The sequence below is a fragment of the Miniopterus schreibersii genome (genome assembly GCF_964146895.1).
Source record: "Miniopterus schreibersii genome assembly, chromosome: 14".
Classification (NCBI taxonomy): Eukaryota; Metazoa; Chordata; class Mammalia; order Chiroptera; family Miniopteridae; genus Miniopterus; species Miniopterus schreibersii.
Genome location: NC_138114.1, coordinates 39,102,972 through 39,127,645, shown reverse-complemented (window position 1 = coordinate 39,127,645; position 24,674 = coordinate 39,102,972). Strand labels below are relative to the sequence as shown.

Sequence of the window (24,674 nt, the reverse complement as noted above, 5' to 3'; positions counted from 1 at the left end):
TTTCAAATACCACCATAGTAAATATTTTGTTTTCCTTTATTGAGGTAAAATATGCATAAAATTTACCATTTTAACAGTTTTAAGATGTACAGTTCAGTGGTATTAAGAGCATTCACAATTGTGTGCACAATCATCATTATTACCCATTTCCAGAGCTTTTTAAATCATCCCAAACATAAACTCTGCACCCATTAAACATTAACACCCCATTTCTTCCTCTCCCCGGCCTGGCAACCTCTAGTCTACTTTCCATGTCCATGAGTGTAATTTCTCTAGGTACCTCATATAAGTGGAATTATACAATACTTGTACTTTTGTGTCTGACTTATTTCACTCAGTATCATGTCTTCAAGGTTCATTCATGTTGTAGCAAATATTAGAACTTCATTTCTTTTTAAAGGTAACTAATATTTTATTGTATGTGTATATATTACCTTCTTTTTATCCATCTGTTGAGAAACATGGTTTTAAAAAATAATGTTTGAGGAGGATGACTCTTTTAGCTCTGTTTTTCCAAATCAAATCTCAGGATATATGATCAACTTTTTTTCACATTTGTGAATTTAATTATTTGGACAGTTTCAGACAGTTATAAAAAATAAATGCAACTTTATAGTTAATAAATCATTAGTGCTGAAAGGAAAAAGTACATGTAATGGAGATGCTGAGAAAGTCACAAGTTGCAGATTTTGTGAATGAGAGGTAGGGAACATGAGCCTTTCTTAATCTCAAGCTTCAGCAAAGTAAATAAAGGCAAAACCAATTCCAGGGTGGTTGTTTTTTTTTGTTTGTTTTTCAAAATCCAAGAACTGGCAGGTCACACCCCTGCATGAGGCTTTGCTTCCTAACAAGCATTCGGACAGTTCGTCACAGCCAAGCAGCTGAGATGGAGCTGCTGGGGTCCACTACTCTTGTTTTTATTATTTGTGTCGCTTGCCTGGTTTTCCTTTTGGTGAGGAAAGAAAGTCACAAGTGGAGAAGGCTGCCCCCGGGCCCAACTCCCCTTCCCATCATTGGGAACCTGATGCGTCTAAACCTGAAGGACCTCCCTGCATCTCTCCTCAAGGTAAGGGGCTTTCGCTCTGGGGCCGGTCATCTCCCGGCTCTGCATCTGAGCCCACTGCCAGCTGGCTCTCTTCCTCAGCCTTTCTTAGTTTGACTCACCACCGAGGCACTTTGGGGTGTTTAGCTCTGTATTACAAGACATATGTCCTTTTTCTTTCTGGCCTGGAACACTTTAGAGCCGGTGGTGAGGTATGTTGACCAGACCTGAAATATAGGTTGAATTTTAGTGAATGAGAAAATTCTGGAATCAGAACATATTTTAATTGAAAGGTTTCCAATCCCCTCGGCTTATAACACTTATCAAAAGCAAGCCCAGAAAATGTAAAAATGTGTTAAATGTCCTTCTATATGATTATTATTACTACTACTATTTTACACCACATGACCTATAGGATGTGTTGCAATCCTCACTCCTCTCCCCAGCATCTTGCTCTGATACAGCCCAGCTCTGCTACCCTGACTGACATTCATTCCTTTGCAAATATGAGAAAAGATATTATCAGGAGTTCATTGTGCAAGGATATATTCTCCAGAACAATCTAAATGTCCATTGATGGATAAATAAAGAGAATGCAAAATATCTATCATCTAACTATCACCTATCTTCTGTCTATCTACCTATCTACCTACTTACTTACCTACCTACCTATCCTTTCTCACATACACTGGATTATTATTGAGCCTTTAAAAAAGGGAGGAAATCCTGCTATTTACAACAACATGGATGACCCTGGAAGACATCCTAAGTAGTATGTCAGACACAGAAAGACAAATACTGCATGATCTCACTTACATGAGGAATCTAAAATAGTCAGATGTAGTAGAGAGTAGAATGGTGTTTGAAAACCATGGCCCAATTGTTGTTGGCTGTTTTAATGCTCTCTTTTTCCTCTTGGAACAATGTGCTTAGTGAGCTCTCCCCCAAACCCTTGCCCTGGCTGCTTCATTCTCGTCTTGAGTTGGACCTTAAATCTTACCTCCCCATAGATTCCTGACCTCTCTGTTTTATTGTTTTCCCACTGTCGTCCAACACAGTACACTATCACTCTCATAGAATTATGAAATTTCTAAACTGGAATGGATGGGGCAAAGTCTAAGCTACCTATAAATTATTACTTAACTTCTACCCAAGCCTCCAGTGGAGAGATTTTGCAATAGCGCTTACACAACTGCCTGAATCTTTCTCCAGTTAGCCAAGGAGTACGGCCCTGTTTACACGGTGTACCTTGGATCCACGCCCACCGTGGTCTTACATGGATATGAGGTGGTGAAGGAAGCTCTGGTCGATCAGGGTGATGTATTCCTTTGCAGAGGACGTCTTCCAGTTATTTCAGATTTTCATAAAGGATATGGTATGTTTCAAATAAAAATATGGGTTAATTTTCTTTAGCAAACAGTGACTAAGTAACAATAAATGATCTGCACCAAGCAACTGATTAGATGCTACAATACTGCAATGTAATTTTGATGCCATTACCCAGAATTGGTGCAGACTCCATAGGTTAAGGGTGTCATCCCCAACAAGACTGCCCTCACTTCAGAGGCTAGCCCTAAGTTCAGGGGTTCCCGGGTCATCCAGACTTCTGACCAACTGGTGAAAAATTCAGGGGTTCCTGGGACCTCCTCAGGTTTAATAATTGGTAGAATTATTCAGAGAACTCAAGATGCTAACTTGCAGTTACGATTTTATTATATGACGGATGCAAATGAAGAGACACATAGGGCCAGGTTTGAGAGGGTCCCAAATGCAGAGCTTCTGCGTCCTCTCCCTAGGAGTCAGAATGTGTAACAATCTTGGCACATTGCTGTGTCCACCAACCAGGAAGCTCACCTGAGCTTGGTGTCCAGAGTTTTTATTACATGTGGGTTGAGTCAAGGATTACATGAGTGAACTCAATCTCTAGTTCCCTCCACTCCCTGAAAGTTGAGAGATTAGTTGATATCCTTTGGCTCAAAGCCCCAACCTTCTAAATCCATAGTTGGTCTTTCTGACATAGCCAGTCCTATCTTTGTTTTTATTTTTATTATGTAATACTTGGTATATGTAAAGTATTTTATATCCAATACACACCTCAAACCACTTAAAATTGTAAAATTGCAAGTCCTAGAGAAACACAAACTTAATTCTGTTAAAGAACAAAATTCAATTGAGTCAATTTGAAGATCTAATTGGTTTTATGAAGCTATTCATGTATCAGACAACATCCCATCTATCCATGAGAGATACAGCCTCCAAGGGGCTGTACAAAATAGGTTTTCAGATCCAGAAGAGTGTGGGAGGGGAGTTATTAGCAAAAGGAAAGAGTTATTTTTAGGTTAGGTCCTCTACCTGGGTGAGAAAGGGAATGGCAGGAGCTTTATCATGCAGATCACCTCCCTGGTGTAGATCGGGGAAGTCTAGGTTGATTGGTTTAAAATTCCACTCCTGGGAGAGGCTGAATCTGCAAGCACGTTAGTTATTAAGCTTTGGTTTGGTGACATGCCTTAGCAGAAGTGACTCCATTTTGGCCTGTATTTCTTTTATTCACAATTCCGCCCTTTTCATCAAACTCTCATTCTGAGAGAAATGGCCAAATTTTACGTCATTAGCGCCACTCTTGGCTCCTGCTCAGTAGTTCAGGACGTTCTTATTGATCATCTGTGTGATAGTCACAGGTTATGATGTTTTTGTGTGATCTGTGTGATACGCAGGTCACAGCTTTGGGTTCATAGTCCTTAAATAGGTGTTTGTTTTCTTTTTGCTGTTCCAGTCTGAGATCATTTGCTTGGCAGTTCGAAGCTGCAAACATGCATTCACTTTTCAGAGGCCACAACACGCTGATGAAACTGCCAGTGCATTAGGAGAAATAGGGGATCCCGAATAAGTCACGGGTTTTGCGCAGAGGAGGACATTGGCATGGGGCGTCCTGGGCTCGGCCCTTATTCCGCTGAGGCCACCCTGCCCTGCAGTGAATGCACAGGGCGGAGCCATAACTCCCATACCCACCTGCTTAGCCTGTCCTCTCGCAGAGAAGCCACAGCCGGGCCCAAACCACAGGCCCGAGGAACACGAAGCGTGGGAGCAGGCATGCAGGAAAGGGGGTTGAGGGCACAGTGCCACTCTGACCTTTTTTTCTAATCATCACCCAAGGAGTGAGGATATTTTTCCCATCAAGTTTTTTTTTAGAGAGTGTGTGTGGGGGAGAGAGAGAGATGGGTGTGAGAGAGACACATCGATTGGTTGCCTCCCACCCACACCCTGACCCCCTGACCCCCTGACCGGGGGTGGGGATGGAGCCTGTAGCCTAGGTGGGTGCCCTTGACCGGGATCAAACCCTCGACCCTCTGGTGCGTGGACCCACATTCTAACCATGAAGCCACACTGGCCGGGGCACTTCTGACCATTTTCAGCAAAACCAGACAGAAGGCTCTTCCCGCACTTGGGACTATTTCCCGCTGGCCGGTGACTGCCCTGCCCCCCCACTCCATCGCCTCTGCCCTCTGCTGACCAGAGCGTGGGGTTCCTTTCCTTTGTGACAAATATTTCACCCGAACCCCAGAAGAGGCCGCGCTCTTCAGTTGCCGTTTGCAGAATCCTTGCTAAGGGGCGCTGGAAACAGGTCAGGGAAAATCCGACTTCGGGGCGCAGATATTTCCCTGCTCCCTCCTCTTCCCAGGAATCATTTTCAGCAACGGAGAGACTTGGAAGCAGATGCGCCGCTTCTCCCTCATGACCCTGAGGAACTTCGGGATGGGCAAGAGGAGCATCGAGGAGCGGGTCCAAGAGGAAGCCCAGTGCCTGGTGGAGGAGCTCAGGAAAACGAAGGGTGAGCGCCGCTCATCAAGCCTTTGAGGGCAGGGGCTTCTGACCCCCCTCCAGCTCCTCCTTTGGGAATTACCCTGTGGTCCACCTGCTCCATTTAATCAGGGAGCTGGCTGGGAAGAAAGGGGTGGGAAGGAAATGATGCAGAAACGCTCAGATCCTTGAGTTTGGACTCGTTGCCCAAACTTCAGCACTTGCTGGATATGGAAATTTGGACAAGTTTCTTAACTTCTCTAAGATGCAGTCTCCACATTGAAAAATGGGGCTAAAAAGTCAAACCTCCGAACAAGGGTTGAATACTATAGTTTGCAAGACACTTGCACGGTATCCAGCACGCAGTGGATGCCCCATGATGCCACCTGCTGCTCTTCCGACTATTGAAGTATTCATAGGGCAACGTAATAGATAGGGTTAGTAGTAATCGACATTATTAGTGTAATACTGTCTAGCATCAGTATTCTTAGAAGGCAGTTTCACCCTAATTTGGGGGAGTTTAGAGGAAATGAACTGCATAAACATCGAGCTGTTCGCTTCCCGCGCCAGCTCAGCCCTTTGACCCGACCTTCATCTTCTCCTGCGTTCCCTGCAATGTGATCTGCTCCATTCTCTTCAACAAGCGCTTCCAGTACCACGACGAGAAGTTCCTTTACCTGATGCACTTGTTAAATGAAAATGTTAAAAACATGAACTCTTGGTGGAGCCAGGTAAGGCCGCGGTTGAACTCATTGGTCCACTGGTAGCTTGCGGGCTGGGTAATGGCCTATGAGCTCCGCTCACCTACTCCAGGAACAAGGGGCCAACATCAGCGTTCAGCGTCACCTTCCCTCCTCGTGTGTTGAGTGAGTGCAAGGACAGTTATCCCAGCATCATTGGAAGGTTGCCCTCTGCTTGACTCTATGGGTTAACTCACACAAAGGAAGACAGACAAAACATTCCCAGTTGCACATGTTTATTTTAAGGCCCCGGTGGCCGTTCTCTCCCGTATGACTCCGGGGTTGGCTAAGGCTGGATGAGCAAGGAGATGGGCGGGGACTGCCCTCCTGTATGTGATCATCCTCACATCCCTTCTCTTCTGCTTGGCAGGTGGAGGGAGGGATCCTGTCTAGTCAGACCACGCAGAGGGTTAGGCACTCCATTCAGAAACCCTGGTTCCTCTTTACAAACCGAATTTCCAGTGTAAGTGTATTTCCCCCTTATTTTTAGGTATACAATCTGTGGCCACAACTCATAAAGCATCTCCCTGGAGAGCACAGATCACTTTTCAAAGGGCTTTCAGATATTAAAAATTTCATTCTGGAAAAAGTGAAGGAGCACCAAGAGTCCCTGGATTCCAATAACCCTCGAGACTACATCGACTGTTTCCTCATCAAGATGGAGCAGGTACCATACGCACTGTCTCTGTCCAATACCGTACCTCACCCTCCCCTGCGAGTGCAGGAGAGCACAGTCTCACCCTGTAGGTAACTTTTGATATTTGACTTTTATGCAATGGGGTACACTATTATCGGTAATAACAGAACTTCACAAATGGTCCAAAGCCCCCTTTTCCTTTGTATTTCTATTTGCTTCCTACCCTTGGACATTAGCATTTAAATGTTCTCAGTGTGTATTTAGGATGAGCTCCATGATATACACATATACGTAGAAATGCATGTTTCTGAGCATATATGTACCTCAGGATGGATAAAACATACATGCATCTTCTCTACATATCATTTACACACACATAGTCAGCCATTTTGGCCACAGTCAGTCTATCCTAGACCCATACATTATAAAAAATGGATTGTATTTTCTCATAGAAACAATTTTGTTATTTGAAATGGGTGGTGGATAAAGATTCTACAGCAAAGACATTATACATTCACCATGAGTGGTATTAAAAATATTGAATAGCAAATATTCATCCAGCCACCAACCTTCAGACTGTCACATAAAATACCAGCATAACTGTCCACGAGCACATCAGTAGAAAGATAGCCAAGACAGTGAGCAGCAACAGATTGTAAAAATAGGTATTTCATGTAGAAACACATATAACAACTAAAAATATGAAAATTATTCTGTGAGCCCTATAAAAGTAACATTGTTTATGCAAAGGTCCCTTAAGTATATATAGATGAAAGAAAAATACCACTCAATCATATCAAAAATGTACAAATTGCCCGGCTGGCATGGCTCAGTGGTTGAGCATCGATCTATGATCCAGGAGATCCTGGTTCAATTCCCAATCAGGGCATGTGTCTGGTTTCTGTCTTGATCCCCAGCAAGGGGCATACAGGAGACAGTGGATCAATGACTCATTGATGTTTCTATCTCTCTCTCCCTCTCCCTTCCTCTTTCTGAAATCAATAAATATATATAAATATATATTTAAAATGTGCAAATTATAGCAAAAATTTAATTAGCAATAACTTGTTTAGTCTTAAGTTCTAAAGGGCTTGTTTGGATAGCCAGTTTCCTTAGAAAACCTGTCCAAGAAAGGTGTGCTGAAGCCCCCTTGCTGCTCAGAAATTTCCCTGGAATCAGTAGAGGTATTTAAATTCATTTCACTTACCAAGGATGTGCATCAAAATACCCTCTTCAGTCAGAGGGAAAACCTTGTTGTTGACTTTCAGGGGACTCTAGATGTTTGTCTGGGAAAGAGGGGAAAAAAAAAAAAAATAGCCAACTAGTAATTAAACCATTCAAAATTTTTATTTAGCATCAACTATGTATCCAACATGATGCTTGGTAAAGGGGACTAAAACAGGGATTTATATGAAAGTGATTTATTAAGGGAATTCCATTTAGAGAAACTTGTATGTGAATGAGAGAAACTGGAGGGGAATAGGAAACAGTTCAACATTGATGTAGTTTCATGTTAAGTCTAGTCTCTGCCGGATCCTATAGGTGGCGGTAGAGCATAACTCACAGTGCAGAGTTTGGCAGGCCCTGAGGGGAGGGAGCTGAGCTTTTGTACCCCAGCACTGGTTAGTCACTGGCTAAAGGTAGCTCCTTGACCATGGTGTTTGAGACTGATTAACTCCCAGGCATCTCCTGGCAATGGGACTCCAGTGCGAAAGGGACTCCTCCAAGAAAGCTGCAGGTTGGGCCGCAGAAGCTGGAGATTGGTGACCTGAACCAGTAAAAGGGATCTGGGCAGGGCACCTATAACATCTACATGAGACTATTGCAATAGCCCAAGGCAGAGAAGGGCCATAGCTGCTGTGGTAGAAATGAAGAGAAGTTGGATAAATTTCAGAGGTATTTAGGAGGTGAAATTAATAGTATTGGCAATAAGTTGGGAAATGCAAGAGATGAGGTGCTAGATTCCTGGTTTGCCTAACTGGATGGAGGTTGGGGCCATTCACCAGTACAGGAAACACTGGAAGGGGACCATGGGCAATTGTTAACATACATGCCAAAGCCTTGGGATTCACTGAACTAGGCTAGAGGAAGGATCAGAAGGAAAGTTGATGTGCCAATGTCTGGATTTCAACCAGTCCTCCTCCTCTCCACATCTATTTTCCTATAAGGTAACTACCAATAGGAGATGGGTAGCAGCTTCTGAAGTGTTTCTGCTTTCCTATAAGTTTTGTTCCATTCTGTTTTAATAGTTAATTAAATTAATATTAAAACTCTATAACCTTATTGCATGACAGATTTGGGTTATGCTAAGAATTTAATAAAATGGAGTTCATCTTAGTTAGTGAAATTATAGAGTTAGAACATAAATAACATATATGTTAACATTTCTATTTTCTCTCTTTATCAGCAAAGACTTAAAACCTAACTGAACTGCCCTGGTCAGTGTGGCTCAGTTGGTTGGGCATCGTCCAGTGCACCAAAGGGTTGTTGGTTTGATGCCTGGTCAGGGCACATGCCCAGGTTGTGGGTTTGATCCACGGTCAGGGGCTTGCAAGAAGCAGCCAATTGATGTTTCCCTCTTGCATCAATGTTTCCCTCTCCCCCTCTTCCTTCCTCTCTCTCTAAAACTCAATTTAAAATCTTTAAAAAAACAACAACAAAAAACGAACTGAACGTTCTCTTGTGAGGGAGTTATTTTAAATGCTCAATATTCTTGATTCCAGATAGACAGTAAGGACTATAGGTAGGAAGTGACAATGTGCCTAGAAATTTGGATTTCCACATGCAGAAATAATTCCACTTTGAAATAAGAGGAGGAACATAGTACAAAGAAATTGAGTGAAGAAAAACTTGATACAGAGCTTTAAAAATAAAGCAAATTTAAAAACAAATACTCTAATACTTTCTTCAAATTTAAAAAACAGTGGGGAGGAGAAACAACATGGCGACGTAGGTAGCAGCTGCACCCGCTGCTTTCCTCAACCACATCAAAATTACAACTAAAATACAGAACCACCATCACTCAGAGCCTCCTGGGATCTGGCTGAACAGAAGCCCTACAACCAGGGACCTGAAGAAGCACTGAGACCGGTAGGAGAGGCGGAGACGCGGGCGGATCGGGGCTGAATCCCAGAGACAAGGCTGTGGGCCCACACCCGGTGCCGCAGGTTAAACCCAGGAGGGAATCTTGGTGGTGGGGGTTTCCTGGAGGAGTGAGGGGTCCCAGCCCCACACTGGGCCCCCTGCTCAGGAAGAGACGTTCCCACAACTTCGGGCTGTGAAAACCAGCTGGGACTGTCTCTGAGGGTCACCGAGGGTCCCGGAGTCCCAGGCAGCTCCTCTTAAAGGGCCAGCGCATGGACTCACTCAGATACGCTCCCTCTGAGCCCCAGCGCTGGGCAGCAGCTTGAAAGGAACCTGGGACATTCAGGGAGGAACTAACCTCCTGAAACTGGGACAAGAGGTGGAGGGGCAGCTTTCTCCCAGACAGGAGCTGGCAGAGGCCATTGCTCCTTTGGCGAGTCCTCCCCCGACAGAGCCAGCACGCAGGCACCATATTTGAATCTCTAGCACCTGACTCACACCTTTGGCCCCACCCTGTGATTCCCGGAGGCCTCGCCTGTCCCTACCTGCAAACTCATCCAAGCCATTTCCAGGGTCTTTTCTGTGCAAGTGGCCTCTCTAGCCTTATACTTAGGACTTTCCTAAAATCTCTCAAACAAGCAGCAGCGTGCCCCATATGGCTTGATAAGTGTCCCCAGGCCTGGCACTAGCGGCAGCCTGCATTGGTTCATAGCTTGGCCTCTCCTGGACACCTCCAAGCTCAGCACAAGTAGCAGCCAACTATGGTTTGCTGTGTAGCTCATGCTGGGTGGCCCTGGACAAGGCACTGGCAGAGGATGACTTTGCACCTCCCAGGAGGCCCCAGAGACAGTGCACCTGGTGGTCAGATTCGACCACGCTGGATTACAACCCTACCACATCCACGAGTGACACACTCAAGGGGCTCATTTGGCAAACACCAAAGCTCCACTGAAGTAAATCCTGCTCCATAGGGGTGTCTCCAACACAGCAGCTCTTTGGCTGCAGTTGCAGCTGGTTCTCCCAGCCGATTGGCCTGGGGGACAATTCCTCCTAGTGATGCCAACAGCAACCAAGGCTCAACTTCAACAGGACAGTGCACACAGCCCACACAAGGGAGCACCTAGAAAGCCCAGCTCAGGTGACTGGGGAGGCTGAGCCACTGGACCCTACAGGACACCTACTATACAAAGTCACTCTACAAATTCTAAGAGACATAGCAACTCTACCTAATACATAGAAACAAACACCTGGAAGCAGCCAAAATGTGGAGGCCAAGAAACATGTCACAAAGGAAAGAACAGAAGAAATCTCTAGAAAAGGAACTAAATGAAATAGAACCAAACAAGTGAACAGATACAGAGTTCAGAACTTTGGTTATAAGGGTGCTCAAGGATATTCGTAAGACTATTATGAAAACAAGTGAGACCATTGACGATGACCTAATAAAATACCTGTCAGAAATGAAGGCTACACAAACTGAAATGAAGAATAATTTACAGGGAATCAACAGTAGAGTAGAGGACGCTGAGAATCAAATCAGCAATTTAGAACATGAGGAAACAAAAAACACCCAACCAGAAGAGCAAAAAGAAAAAAGAATCCAGAAATATGAAGACAGTATAAGGAGTCTCTGGGACAACTTCAGTGGCCCAACATTTGTATTATTGGGGTGCCAGAAGGAGAAGAAAGAGAGCAAGAAATTGAAAACGTATTTGAAAAAATAATTATAGAAAACTTCCTCTCCCTGGGGAAAGAAATAGACTTACAAGTCCAGGAAGCACAGAGAGTCCCAAACAAGAGGAACCCAAAGAGGCTCACAGGAAGACACATAATAATTAAAATGCCAAAGGTTAACGATGAAGAGAGAATCTTAAAAGCAGCAAGAGAAAAGCAATTAGCTACCTACAAGGGAACACCCATACAACTGTCAGCTGATTTCTCAATAGAAACCTTGCAGACCAGAAGGGAGTGGCAAGAAATATTCAAGGTGATGAAAAGGAAGAACCTACAACCAAGATTACTCTACCCAGCAAAGCTATCATTTAGAATTGAAGGTCAGATAAAGAGCTTCTCAGACAAGGAAAAGCTAAAGGAGTTCATCACCACCAGACCAGTACTACATAAAATATTGAAGGGTCTTCTTTAAGAAGAAGCTAATGAACAAAAGAATCTGACAAACTAAGTGGATCCAGAGACATTGATGCATGCAACAGACAATCATATTTCAGAGGGAAGAGGGAAGAGGGAAGGGGGGTGAGGGGTGGGAGGAGATTAATCAAAGAAGTTATATGCACATATACATAACCCATGGACACGGACAATGACGGGGTGAAGGCCTGGGGAGGGGGTGGGAGCGAGGTGGAGGGGATCAATTAGGGGGAAAAATGGGACACCTGTAGTGCTTTCAACAATAAAGATAAATTAAAAAAATAAAAAAATAAAAATTGTCCAGCTGGGCGTGGCTCAGTGGTTGAGCATCGACCTAGGATCCAGGCGATCAGGGTTCGATTCCCGGTCAGGGCAGATGCCCAGGTTGCAGGCTTGATCCCCAGTCGAGGGTGTGCAGGAGGCAACCGATCAATGACTCTCTTATCATTGATGTTTCTATCTCTCTCTCTCCCTCTCCTTTCCTCTATCTGAAATCAATAAAGATATATTTTTTTAAAAAATTAAAAAAAATTAAAAAATAAAAACCAGTGGTATTAAAAGCCCACCAAAAATAATCAGCAATGAAAATAATTTAAATATATAGTAATATAGAAATTTTTATTAACCAGTGAAATATCATTAAACATTTAGTTATTTGACAAATGTCTAGTGCCCCTTTTTATGCCCGGTGTGGGGGATATATCCGCAAAGAAGACTTAATCCATATTATTTTTGGTGGAATCATTTTAAATTAGAAAACTCACTATTTTTAAGTCCTGTATCAATTTATTTTTCTAAACACTTTGTAGATCCCGTGTAAAAAAATATGAGTAAAAATGTCCTCCAATACAGTTTTCATATTAGAAATGTCATTATAATGACAAATGTCATATGGGAGAAGGTAGGGCCAAGAGCATCTAAATCAGTGTATGTGAAGGAAACAGACCAGTTATAAATCAGTGATTTCTCTACATTGTGCCTGCATAGAGTTTATCATCTGGTCTTTTTCATTAAATATAATAAAAGAAGATTCCATTCACTGAGTATTTGTATATATGAGGCATTGTTCCAAGAGCTTCCACCCATTAACTCTTTTCATCTTTATAATAAACTTATGGGGTATGTTCTATCATTTTTATACCGATTTCACAGATGATGAAACTGAGTAGAGAGTAAAGTAAGTTGTTAAGGGCACGCATCGGTTCATTGACTAACCTGAGATTGAACATAGGAGTTTCGATCCGTGATTGATTTTTTTTTTCTATCCACTGCACAACAGTGCACAAAATGAAGCCTATTACTAGTAAAGGAGTGTGATTGTGGAGCTCTGATAAGTCATTGCCCTCTTTTTAACTCATGTAGCCATTAACTCTACCATCTACAGGAAAAAGACAACCCAAAGTCTGAATTTGACTTGGAGAACCTGACAACCTGTGGATCCAATTTGTTTGCAGCAGGAACAGAGACAACCAGTTCCACCCTGAGATTTGGGATCCTGCTCCTAATGAAACATCCAGAGGTGGAAGGTACAGCAAAAATATTCTAGTGACCAAATGAAAAATAAGACCCAGGCACCAGATGAGGGTGGGAAGACACTGCTGACAGTGACTGCTGCTTCTTTCTCTGGGCTGCCTTGTAGAGCACCATGCAAAGGGCTGTGTATGTGTTTTTGCCTTTGTAGATCAGAATTCTATGTGATAATGCTGACAAGGAAGAAACACCTTAAAGAACTCAAAGGTTGTCCTTTAAGTTGAAAACAGAGGAGCTTCTGAGTCCTGATTCTTATATATGAGGTGCAATGCCAAAGAGTAGGCCCTATTTAGATGAGCGACCCATGGGTGGCCGTGCTGGGTTCTCATCCTAGGCCTGTCAGTACCTGGCTATGTGACCTCAGACAAGTTATTTCATTTTTCAGGCCTCCGTTTTCCCAATTAGAAAATGGACCAGATTCCCCAAAGGGGAGTTTTAGCTGTGTTACAATTTAACATTCAAAAATGAAATTGTGGTAGGTTGATTTTTTCAAGCACATTCTCAGAGCACAGACCTTATGAAGCCAGTGTTTATACTGATCAACAAAACGGTATTTTCCATTTCCACAAAATGTGTAGGAGACTGGATGAAGGTGACAAAGGAGATGCTCTCACCAGAGTGAGGATCAAACATTTTCCCTCTACAGCTGCTTGGCCAGGAATCATGGGCCAAGCCATGTTCCCTGCCACAAAGGTCCTTGCCTCACTTGTACATGAGAGCAAACCAATGAAGCCAGGAGGCTGAGAACATAGTTAACCCAAACTTTATGTTTCCTTCAGCAAAGTCTCTGGCATTTACAGCAAAATAAAAAAGAGAAATTCCACCAGGAGCAGAGCCATGAGCTGCTTAGCAACATGCCTTTGATGTTGGGAGCCTTTTCTAGGCCACGACGTTCTGTTGCACGTGCAAGCATTTCAGGTAATTTCCAGGTGTCCAGGGAACATATCTCTTGAGTAGCATCCATGATTCATGTCTCTGCAGCCAAAGTTCATGAAGAAATTGACAGTGTGATCGGACGCAACCAGAGGCCCTCCATGAAGGACAAGATGAAGATGCCCTACACGGAGGCTGTGTTGAATGAGATACAAAGATACATCACCCTCATTCCTTCTAATTTACCCCATACTGTGATCCAGGACACAAAATTCAGACAATACGTCATCCCCAAGGTTAGATGTGTCTGGGAAAACTTAATGGGATAGAAGTTTTCGTCTCACTTTCTTCCATTCACATCTGAATTCAGAAAGGAACAAATTGTGAAAAAGTGGGCTCTTCCCATGCAAGGCAGCAATTCCAGTAAAGCACGTGTCTAGACAATGTGGGTTGCAAACTCCCATTTATCAACAACAACTGATTATTGCACATTGACCATAACATCACTCTTCCCCAAGAGAACCATCTTATTACTCGATAAAACATATTGTATGATAGGGTTTGCAAAATAGCCATAGCTCGAGACAGTCACTCACCAGGCAGGCTTAAGAGTGCCCAGTCCTATTTGATCCGCTATAATTAAGAGTGTTAGCCTTGTTTATGAAGCGAGGATAGGCATGACAACTCCTCTCTTGTTTCTCGGTTCCAGGACACTACTGTGTTGCCATTATTGTCTTCAGTCTTGAAGGATTGCAAAGAGTTCCCCAATCCAGAGAAGTTTGACCCCGGACACTTTTTGGATGAAAATGGCAGCCTCAGGAAAACAGATTACTTCATACCTTTTTCCCTTGGTAAATACAAATAAATCCATCCAAACCATACACACGCACATTTTGGACAACTCCACTGAACTTAGGACATAACTAAGTGATCCACTGACAAGAGCCAAGTCAATCAAGTGAAACTGTTACAGTTTCTGGTGGAACTGTATGGAGCTATTTAAATCTGTACACCAGTCGGATTTGGTAACTCACCAGGGACTATTTTGTTGTTTGGTGACTGAGTGTAATGCCAGTTTTTAAAGAAACCAGTGTCAGTCAATCCAATTCAAATGTCACATATTACCAGATGACAAAGGGACCTGCTTTTGCAAACTCTTATCTGTTGATTTTCCCTTTGTAATATTGACTTTTCCAAAACAAATGTACAAGTTTTTTTCTTCTCTTCAAAATTATTAATGATTATTAGCTTTTTGATTCTTAGAGCCAGAGGCCATCAAAGAGACCTTGGCCACTTCATATTTTGTCTTCTCCTCTGAGATCTGAGCCCCACATACCCTTGCCTCTTTGCAAGAGCTGGTTGGCTCCCAGTTACTATTTTCATAAGGCCATAAAGACAACTTAGGATTGGTCAGCACACATTTCCTTATCTTATTCAATCATTTACTAAGTATTTTCAAAAATAACAGTTAAGATGTTTTGTTTCATTAGAAACAATAATAATAGGTGTTCAGCATAAAAGATGGAAAGACAGGTGCATAAAAGACAGGTGCATCCCTCATTCCTACGGATAAATCCCCAGGAGGTTCCTAACCCAATAAAAGAGTGAAAATTCCTTGAGAGAGTTTTGATATATACTGGCAAATATTCCTGCATGAATTTATTGTCCTCGGGCAGTTGATAAGCATTCCCTTTTCTGATCAGTGTTTTCAATGGCTCTCCGGGGCATGCTGTATTTGTTTTGTTTTGTTTGTTTGGAATAGTGTATTTGAATCTGAGCTATTGTGCTTGAACTTGGAGCGAGCTAATGGGAACGTTTCCTCCTTGCAGGGAAGCGGGCCTGTGTCGGAGAGGGCCTGGCCCGCATGGAGCTCTTCCTCGTCTTGACCACCATCCTGCAGAACTTCTCCTTGAAGCCCCTGGTGGATCCCAAGGAAATAAAGACCGAACCCCTTATTTCTGGGATTTTGAACGTCCCTCCACCTTTCAAGCTGTGCCTTATTCCTAGATGAAAGAACTTTCCTCTTTTAACAATTTAATCCAAAGTAACTGCTTTTCCTCTTACTCCCTGCACCCCACCCCGGCCCAATAGTCTTTCTCTTCCTTTTAAGTACTGCGTAGGACAGAAACACTACTCACTAGACACTTGATGAACATTTGTTTAAATCTACAAATCCCTTGACAAAAAGGAGCTGGATCCTGAAAACTCCAAGGGAACAAACAATATACTTATACCCTGTCCAGGTCTTTATAAAACACACTTCAGCAGAACCAAGACCAGGCCCACAGAAGGCTTTTGTCAGGGACAATCAGCAGTATAGTGGAGCCTTCACTTTTTCTGTGACTTTGGACATATGCTGATTTTCTTTAGTTTTCCAACCAGAGAAATTAATATAATAGCCTGTGTGCATGGTTTCTATTTCCAATTGAAAGCACCTATATTTGTATGATTTGTGCCACAGTCACAAAAAATAAATCCGCACTTCCACAATAGATTTTTCTTTGTATGTTTGATTTTATTTCAAGTCTCAAAAATTCCTTTCCTTGAGTTATAGGCTCTCTACAGTTAGGAGAAGATAAATAGATGAAATTAAATGATAATCTATCACAACTCTCTCCCTACCCCACACCCATCTATTTGCATCAATGGATTTGCCTGGGGCTCCAAGAGCCTTCTTGGGTGAGAAGTCAAACCGTGTCCACAGTCAGGATTCAGACATGCACAGCTATTCAGAAAGAGGTGAGAGGTGGGGCTGGAAGTTGAAGAGCAAGAGGAGTTGCGAGGGAAGACTGAGCATTCCCAAGAGAACAGTGGCCCAGAAAATAGCTGCAATTACCCCAGCAGTGGCCCAGCTGTGAGCAGCAGCTGCCACAAAAGGATAGCTAAAATACCAGCAGGCAGCCCAACCTCCAGGGACACTGGGAGGGAAAGGAACTGTAAAAGTAGACCTGAGCTGCTGGGTAAATACCCCAAAGAATTGAAGAGAGGGACCTGAGCAGATATTTGCACACCCATGCTCCTGCAAGCATTATTCACAAGAGCCAAAAGGTAGAAACAACCCACATGTCCACTGGCAGATGAATGGATAAGCAAAACGTGACTGCGCATATGTACAATGGAGTATTATTCAGCCTCAAAAAGGAAGGGTGTATAATCTGACACGCTGCATGAATGAACCTTGTAAACACTATAAAAGGTGAAAGAAGCCAGACACAAAAGACCACATATTGTATGATTCTTTTATATGAAATATTCAGAATAGACAAATCCATAGAGGCAGAAAGTAGATTAGTGTGGCTTAGGGCTAGAAAGTGACTACAAATGAGCACAGAATTTTCTTAGGAGGTACTGAAAATATTCTAAAATTAGACTGTGGTGATGAATACACAATTCTGTGTATTCTAAAATCTACTGAACTGTATCCTTAAATGGGTAAATTTTATATTATGTAAATTATATCTCAATAAAGCTGTCTTTTTAAAAAAAGGAATATATACACAAGCACAAAATCATTAATAATTAGCACAAATTGTTCTGATAAATCGAAGCATTATGACTAGTAAGTACTTTATGGCTAATGGATATCTTTTAAAACCTGCTTAGGGCAAACAACAGTCAAAACTCAGGTTCAAGACCATCCCAGCTCAAAGCAATCTGGAACATCAGTATGGAATTGGAACAAGCCAGTAAGGGGAAGGGGAAGATCCTAATACCAGGCATGATCAGAACTAGAGGGAGTTGGGACACTTATGGGGAGTAAACAATCCAATCTAGAGTTTCCAAGGGGGCTGGGCAAACTCAAGCTAGATTGAAGCTGACACTGAGATGGGAGAGAAAGACAAGAGAGATGGACTGAATTTCATGCATAGGTCCTATCTGCTAAATAGTAGGTATTTCTACAAATTTGCAATTACAGCAAGACAGGTTTAGGACAAAATATATTTGGCCTTAGTGATGTCAAATATTAAGTCTCAAAGACCTTACTTAACATAATCCAGTACAAAAAGTTATAATATATTTAGCTTGGTCAGTTCTAGCTCTGAATTTTTGGGGAAGCTGCATTCAACTTCATGTTTATGATCATTCGGGATGAAATAACCCCCATAAATTTCCAGTTCTCGGGGCTCTTATAGACCAAGTCCAAGAAGCTTGCTCAAGCCTCTCTTTCTTATCTATCTTCTCTGTTAGTTTCTAACACATAAGAATATGTTTGATCTTCAATGAGGATCTAGTTGCTCAAAGTGAAAAAAATTTTTGGTCTTAGATAATTATTTTTATCTTCAGGGTCAGTGCTTGCTTCAGGAGGGACACAGAACAGAATAAAGCTAATAGGTTTCGAAGGCCGATTATATTTGACATTTTCTAGCTGTGTGAGCTTGGGCAGGTCCAGACTCTCTTGGATCTTCATCTAAAAAATGAAATTAGTAACAGCTACCTGCTAGGGTTAGGGAGTTGAGGACGTATGTACTTTCCCTGGCAATTAGGAGGGGCTCATAAATGATTTTTTTGTTTTATTATCAAGTCATTAAAAATTCTATCACAATAATGTAAATTCAAGTTTTAAGTTTTAAGCCATTCATTGCTTTTTTTCCAGTCTGTTTCATGGTTTAATGTGTAAACATACTATTTGCTATTATATTTCTCTGATATAACATTGATACATTGGATTTCTTTTATACTTATTATAATACTGTATTTCTCTGAATCTAAGATGCCATCTGTTTTAAGATACATTCCAGTTTCAGATACATTAAAATATGATATATAAACAGCACCTTAGAATCCATGCAATATAGTTTCCCCCTCCTAGTTTGGACCTATAATCCATCATTGGTCCACTTTACAGTTCTGCTCAAAATCTTAAGTATGCTAGTCCCTTCATTTCAAACGACCAGATAACTTTGAGTTAGACTCTTCCAGGTAATCTTCTGCCCGATACCCTGATATCCAATATGACGTCCTATCAGTAAACACACATTACATTAGTGTTTTCAGACTCAGAAAGAACCTCTTTCCTCCCAACAAGCAGGATTACACAGGTACAGGCTATTTACAAATTAGGCAACACTGGTACACAGAAGGGACTCAGAGTCCACGCCATCCTTGCTTTCCATTGGCTAGAGGGCAATCTGAATCAACATGTCACTGAACAAATGATGGCCCCATTGGAAGCAGGGTTAGTGGGGACGTGCGGAAGAGCCAGGGTTACTGGAATTCCATTTAATCATTTCCTGTCCTGTTCTAAAGTCAACAAAATGTTAATGCAGAGGAGACAGTTCATTATTTCAACCTGTTGCAGCTTTCAACATGTATTTAATACATGTTATACACCAAGTATAGGAGGGACTGGGAGTCCAGAAACAAAGAAGACACTGTCTCTAGCCTTAACAACCTTATATTTTAATCAAGGAAGACAGGGCAAAACAAACCAACAATTGCAGCGTAATGCTAGGCAGGGAGAGATGTATGCACGGAGGTTTTTGGAAACGCAAGGGAGTGACACTTGAAAACAGACCAGGGATAAGTGATAGGAAGGGTTTAGAGAAAATGATGCCTGAACTTAGTTTGGAGCTAGCCAAATGGAGGGAGTATCTCTTCTGTTGGTATATTTTACCATATATTTTTTAATTGGAGAAAACATACACAGAGGCTTTTGAAAGATAGCAACTTGTTTGGCGCGGCGAGCAGGGAGAAAGGGTGTTGGGGAAGACAGGCGATCTGATGCGGGAAAGATCAAAAGATCATCGCCAGGTCATGAGGGCCTCGTTGAGGGAGAGACTTTGGGACTTAACTAAGGAGAGTGGAGAACAGCGTAGGATGTGAACAGTGGAAGCAAGGGCTGAGCCAGACGCGGAGCCACGGGCCGTGGCTGATGGGCTGGGCTGGCGTTGAAGGGAGGCCGCGCGGGCCGCGGGGGGCCGGGCGGGAGAGAGGCCGGGCCCGGCGGGAAGCCAGGCGCAGGTGCAGGTGTGACCGCGGGACCGGGGCGGCGCAGTGGGGGTGGAAACGGGGGGGGGGGGGGGGGGCAGTGATGTGGCTGGGCAGGGGAGGAAGCTGAGCGGGCTTGGAGGTCGAGTGCCCTGGGCGATGAGTGAAGGGAGAACTTAGAAGGGCTCCCAGGTTCTTGGCTTGGGCAACAGGTGGTGCCATTTCCCAAGAAGAGCTGCGGGAGGAGAAGACGCTGCATTTAGATCCAAACAGGTTGCATTTGAGAAATAGGCAGGAGGGGAAAGCATCCTAGTCAGGGCAGTAAGAAAATAAGAGGTAGGGCTAGTATCTGCATCACGCTCTACGGTGTATCCAAAACTGTTTCTGAAAGTGAGGCGTGATTAGTGAAGACGATAATGGGGATGGGGCCCGAGGGGAGCTTATCTGGACCGGGAACAGCAGGGTTGTAGAGGGCATCGGAAATCCAGCACCAGCGGTTGAGCTGGATGCAAAAAGCAGAGGCAACCCTGGGAGGATTTACCTTCTTGGAAACCCCAGAAGGGCTGCATTCAGAGAAAAGCATATTCAAGACTATTTATTCTGGTTGAAGAGAGTGGGAACTGGGCTTTTGAATCGACTTCCAGCTTTTGAAACCAACTGAAAGCAAAAGGAAAGATCAAAAAAGAAAAAAGAAAAAGGAAACTCCCACCTTCAATAAGTAAGGGAAAAGTTATAAAAACAAAACTGTGAAGAATGACTGCCCAATGATGAAAGATTTTGACCTTAAATCCGTGAGAACACAGAGGCAACACAGCCCTGCACAGATTCTGGGAAAGGGGTTAATTTAACTCAAATTAACTGTCAGGTTGCTGAGCATGGATTGAAAAATTACCATCTAAAGACAAAATATGTGGTTGAAAAAACATAGGAGCATAATAGTCACCATCCCTTAATGAATTATACGCTTTTTTCTTTAGGGCCATTGGTTGGCAACTATTATTCCATCTTTGGAAGAGACACTTTTTTAAAGGTAAGTAATTACTTCAGCTTTCTTTCAACTTCTTTTTCTTCTGTTAATATAAAACATAAGTTGTATTTTTAAAAGCATGAAGACTCTTTTGTAAAGTTATTTATCTAGCCTTCTGTCTGCAAACTGATTCATTTAATGAACATTTATCGAGCACCTAGTATGTGCTAAGCATTATTCTAAGCGTTGAGGACAAAGTAGTTAGAAAAAAACAAAGCATTGTCTTCATGCAACCTACATTTTAGGGATGAATACAGACCAGAAAGAGAATTATATAGTATGATATGGGCACTATGTAGTACAAGGTATAGGAAGGACACAGTATGACTGTAGGTAACGATAAGTGTTATGAAGAAGAATGGAGCAAAGGGTGAGAGAATGATACGGGGTAGCAGCCAGGGACAAGCTTACGTAGGGAGGTGAGGGCCAACCACTCTAAAATGGTGATATTTAATCATGGACTTAAATGATGTAGAGAGAAAAGTCATGCAGAGATGTAGGAGAAGAGCAGAGCATTTCAGGCAGGGAAAATAGCAAGTGTCATGGCCCTGGGGAGAAATAAGCTTGATATGGTCAAAAAATAGAGAGGACAGGGCATTGTGACTATTGCTTACTGAATCTGTATGTCATTGTATGAAATTTTTATTTTATTGTAATTTTTATTTTTATTTTTTATTTTATGGTGGGAAGCCACTGAAGTGTTTTGAGTGTGAAAGTAATTTGATTTAATGTTTTTAAAACACTTGGCAACTGTGCAGGAAATGAACTGGCGGGACAAAAAATGAGAACAAGGAACATTCGAGGAGGCTATTGGCACCCAGGCAAGACATTTATAATGACCTGGGCTAGGGTGAGAGGGCGAGAGGGGTCAAGGTGAGAGAAAGCCTGCTTCTAGGTATATTTCAAAGTAGTGTCAGTGACTTGCTGATATGGAAGTGACAGAGAGGGACTGTGGAATGAGTCCTAGGCTTTAAATTGGGTCAGTCATGGTAATAACCTCTGCCAGTCTGGGGCAGCAGAGGAGGGAAGAGCAGATTCCAGGAGTAAGTCCAACAGTGGCTATTCCCAGCTGATGAGGTGTGGGGGCAGTGCCGTATTTACTCTTGGGCTTTTCTATGTTGTCTGCATTTTTATAACAAACATATTTCATTTTTACACAGCACAGGGAGTCATTTTTTAAAAAGAATTGTTTTTCAGGTAGCCAGGGCTGACTTTCCTTACTCTTCATGCTTGGCCAGCTTCCCTTTACCCCACATTCTCACGACACCGAAAACCCAGATACGTCTCAGAGAGTGACGAGATTTGAGCCGAGCTGGACTCTTGATTCGTTTATAGGTCCAGCTAACTAATGCTTATTAATCAGGCTTCAACTACATCCAGACTGCTCTGCGGAAGCTCTTATTGCTGGAGGACAGAGAGAGAATTTAAAACTAAGATAACTGGAGGTGTGAGTTGGTTCATTTGCCCAAAGGAGGCATTCTCTCTCTCTCTCTCTCTCTCTCTCTCTCTCTCTCTCTCTCTCTCTCTCTCGCTCTCGCTCTCGCTCTCGCTCTCGCTCTCGCTCTCGCTCTCTCACTTTCTCTCTCCCCCTCTTTCTCTCTCCCTCCCCCTCTTTCTCTCTCTCCCCCTCTTTCTCTCTCTCTCTCCTCTTTCTCCCTCTCCCACTCCCCCTCTTTCTCTCTCTCTCTCTCTCTCTCCACCCCTCCCCATTTGTCTAGGGTCTAGGGAGGGATGGTAGAAGGAAAGAAGATGATTGCTCCCCTCCTCCCTACTTGAGGTAAGTATCCTTCTACCTCCTCCACTCTTTCCAAGTTTTAAAGTATCCCTTTTTTCGCTCACATTTGCTTGGCGGGTTCTTTCTCCTGCCCCATAGCTGTATTCACTGGAATTAGCTGAGTAGGACATTGGGCTCCCTGGGCCAAGGGCACAGGGTCCAGGCCTCCTCCGCGGCTTCCCTGCTATGTGGCTGTGGGAAACCCTGCCCCCGGGCTGCGGTGGGCACAGATAAGCAGGACTAGCTGGTACCCTGTGAAGCACTATTCATGTTGGCCTAGGGCAGAGTGGAGACTTGATGTTCTGGGCAGGAGCAGCTTTGAGGGCACCAAGAAGCCAGAAAGAAGGAAATGCCTAAAATCAGGGTGCGGAGAAGAAACAGAGAGAACCCTGAAGATGCCGTTCGGCCAGGCCCATGGTCATGTGCAGTTGGGTAGCTTCCACTTTGGGGCTATTACAGATCATGCTGGTATGAACATTCTCATGTAGAAGTCTTTGTTCTCTTGGGCAGCTACTCGGGAGTGCAATTGTTGGGTTGTATGGGAAATCTGTAGTAACTTTTAGGGGCTGTACTTTATTATTATTTTTTAAAGCAGCTTTTTAGAGATATAATTTGTATAGCATAAAATTTACCTATTCTAAGTATACAATTCAATGAATTTTGGTATATATATATATATATTTTAAATATATCTTTATTGATTTCAGAGAGAGAAAAGGAGAGGGAGAGAGAGGTAGAAACATCAATGATGAGAGAGTCATTGATAGAGGCCACAACCCGGGCATGTGCCCTGACCGGGATTCGAACCCTGATCGCCTGGATTCCAGGTCGACACTCAACCGCTGAGCCATGCCCTCCCAGGCAAATTACGGTTATATGTACAGAGTTGTACAATTGCCACAACCTAATTTTAGAATACATCTCTCATCCTGAGAAGAAACCTTGAGCTCATTTATAGTTGCTCTACATTTCCACTCCCAGCCCTAGGCAACCTCTAATTTACTTTCTGTCTCTCTATATTTGCCTTTTCTAAACATTTTATATAAGTTGGATCATATAATACGTGGTCTTTTGTGTATGACTTATTTCACTGAGCATAATATTTTTAAGGTTCATTCATATTGTGCAATATATATCGGCACTTCACTCCTTTTCGTGTCAATGATATTCCGTTGTATGGATAGGCCTTATTTTATTTACCCATTCACCAGTTAACAAGTATTTGGATCATTTCCATTTTTGTGTATTGTGAACAATACTGCTATGAACATTCATGAACAAGTTTTCGTGTGGACTTATGTTTTCATTTCTTTTAGGTAGATACCTAGAACTGAAATTGCTGGGTTATATAATAAGTATATATTTAAACTTTTAAGAAACTGCAAAACTGTTTTCCAAAGTGGCTGCACCATTTACATTCCCACTGGCAATTTACAGGGTGGGCAAAAGTAGGTTTACAGTTGTAATAGAAATAAGTAATACAATAATTCATAAATAAAAATACAAGAATAAACTCTGTTTTTTATGCTAACAATTAAAACCCTACTTTTGCCCACCCCTGTATGTGGGTTCCAGTTTCTCCCTTTTCTCACCCACACTTGGTATTGTGTCTGTCTGGTTACAGCCGCTCTAGTGGATGTGAAGTGATACCTCATTGTGGTTTTAGGTTGCATTTCCTTAATGACTAGTGATGTCGAACATCTTTAAACGTGCCTATTAGCTGTTCATATATCTACTTTAATGAAACGTCTATTCAAATATTTGGCTCATTTCTAAATTGGGTTGTTTGCTTTACTATTGTGTTGTAAGAGTTCTTGATGTGTCCTGGATATCTTATCAAGATACATGATTTAAAATTGTTCACTCCCACCCTGGGGCTTTTCTTTTCACTTTCTCAGTGCTATCTGTTGAAAGATTTCTGAACAGAAAAGGGACAAGACAGAGCTGTGCTTCAGAAAGACGGTCTGGCAGCCGTCTGGGGCCAGATGGAAAGGGACAGGGAGCTCTTTTCATACCCCTCTTTAAATTCTAATCTAGGGAACAAGCCTAGGCCAAGTTTCTCAAAATTCCCTGGGAATCAAAGGGTTATCAGC

At 42.7% G+C, this 24,674-nt stretch overlaps 1 protein-coding gene and 1 long non-coding RNA gene across 4 annotated transcripts; both read left to right on the top strand.

Annotated features, from left to right (window-relative positions):
- The first annotated feature begins 825 nt into the window (after positions 1-825).
- Positions 826-16,346, top strand: LOC308566755 (cytochrome P450 2C23-like). The gene is made up of 9 exons (XM_081157430.1): positions 826-1,066; positions 2,255-2,417; positions 4,722-4,871; positions 5,411-5,571; positions 6,071-6,247; positions 12,834-12,975; positions 13,961-14,148; positions 14,562-14,703; positions 15,682-16,346. Exons 1-9 carry the CDS (start codon positions 830-832, stop codon positions 15,861-15,863), a joined length of 1,542 nt encoding a protein of 513 aa, XP_081013556.1. The 5' UTR covers positions 826-829; the 3' UTR covers positions 15,864-16,346.
- Positions 16,347-19,766: 3,420 nt separating this feature from the next.
- On the top strand, positions 19,767-23,003 carry LOC308567181. 3 transcript variants are annotated; one of them, XR_014000278.1, is made up of 5 exons: positions 19,767-19,819; positions 20,758-20,810; positions 21,566-21,628; positions 22,143-22,252; positions 22,892-23,003. It is a non-coding gene; the product is annotated as an uncharacterized lncRNA (long non-coding RNA). The 3 variants fall into 3 exon arrangements; XR_014000279.1 differs by lacking the exon at positions 19,767-19,819 and adding an exon at positions 19,908-20,053; XR_014000280.1 differs by lacking the exon at positions 19,767-19,819 and having other exon boundaries at positions 19,908-20,810.
- Positions 23,004-24,674: the final 1,671 nt, after the last annotated feature.

Coding starts and splice junctions, on each gene's coding strand:
- LOC308566755 (XM_081157430.1), top strand. CDS start 830: ATGAGGCTTTGCTTCCTAACAAGCATTCGGACAGTTCGTCACAGCCAA. Junction 4,872..5,410: donor GGAGCTCAGGAAAACGAAGG/GTGAGCGCCGCT, acceptor TTCCCGCGCCAG/CTCAGCCCTTTGACCCGACC. Junction 14,149..14,561: donor GACAATACGTCATCCCCAAG/GTTAGATGTGTC, acceptor TCTCGGTTCCAG/GACACTACTGTGTTGCCATT.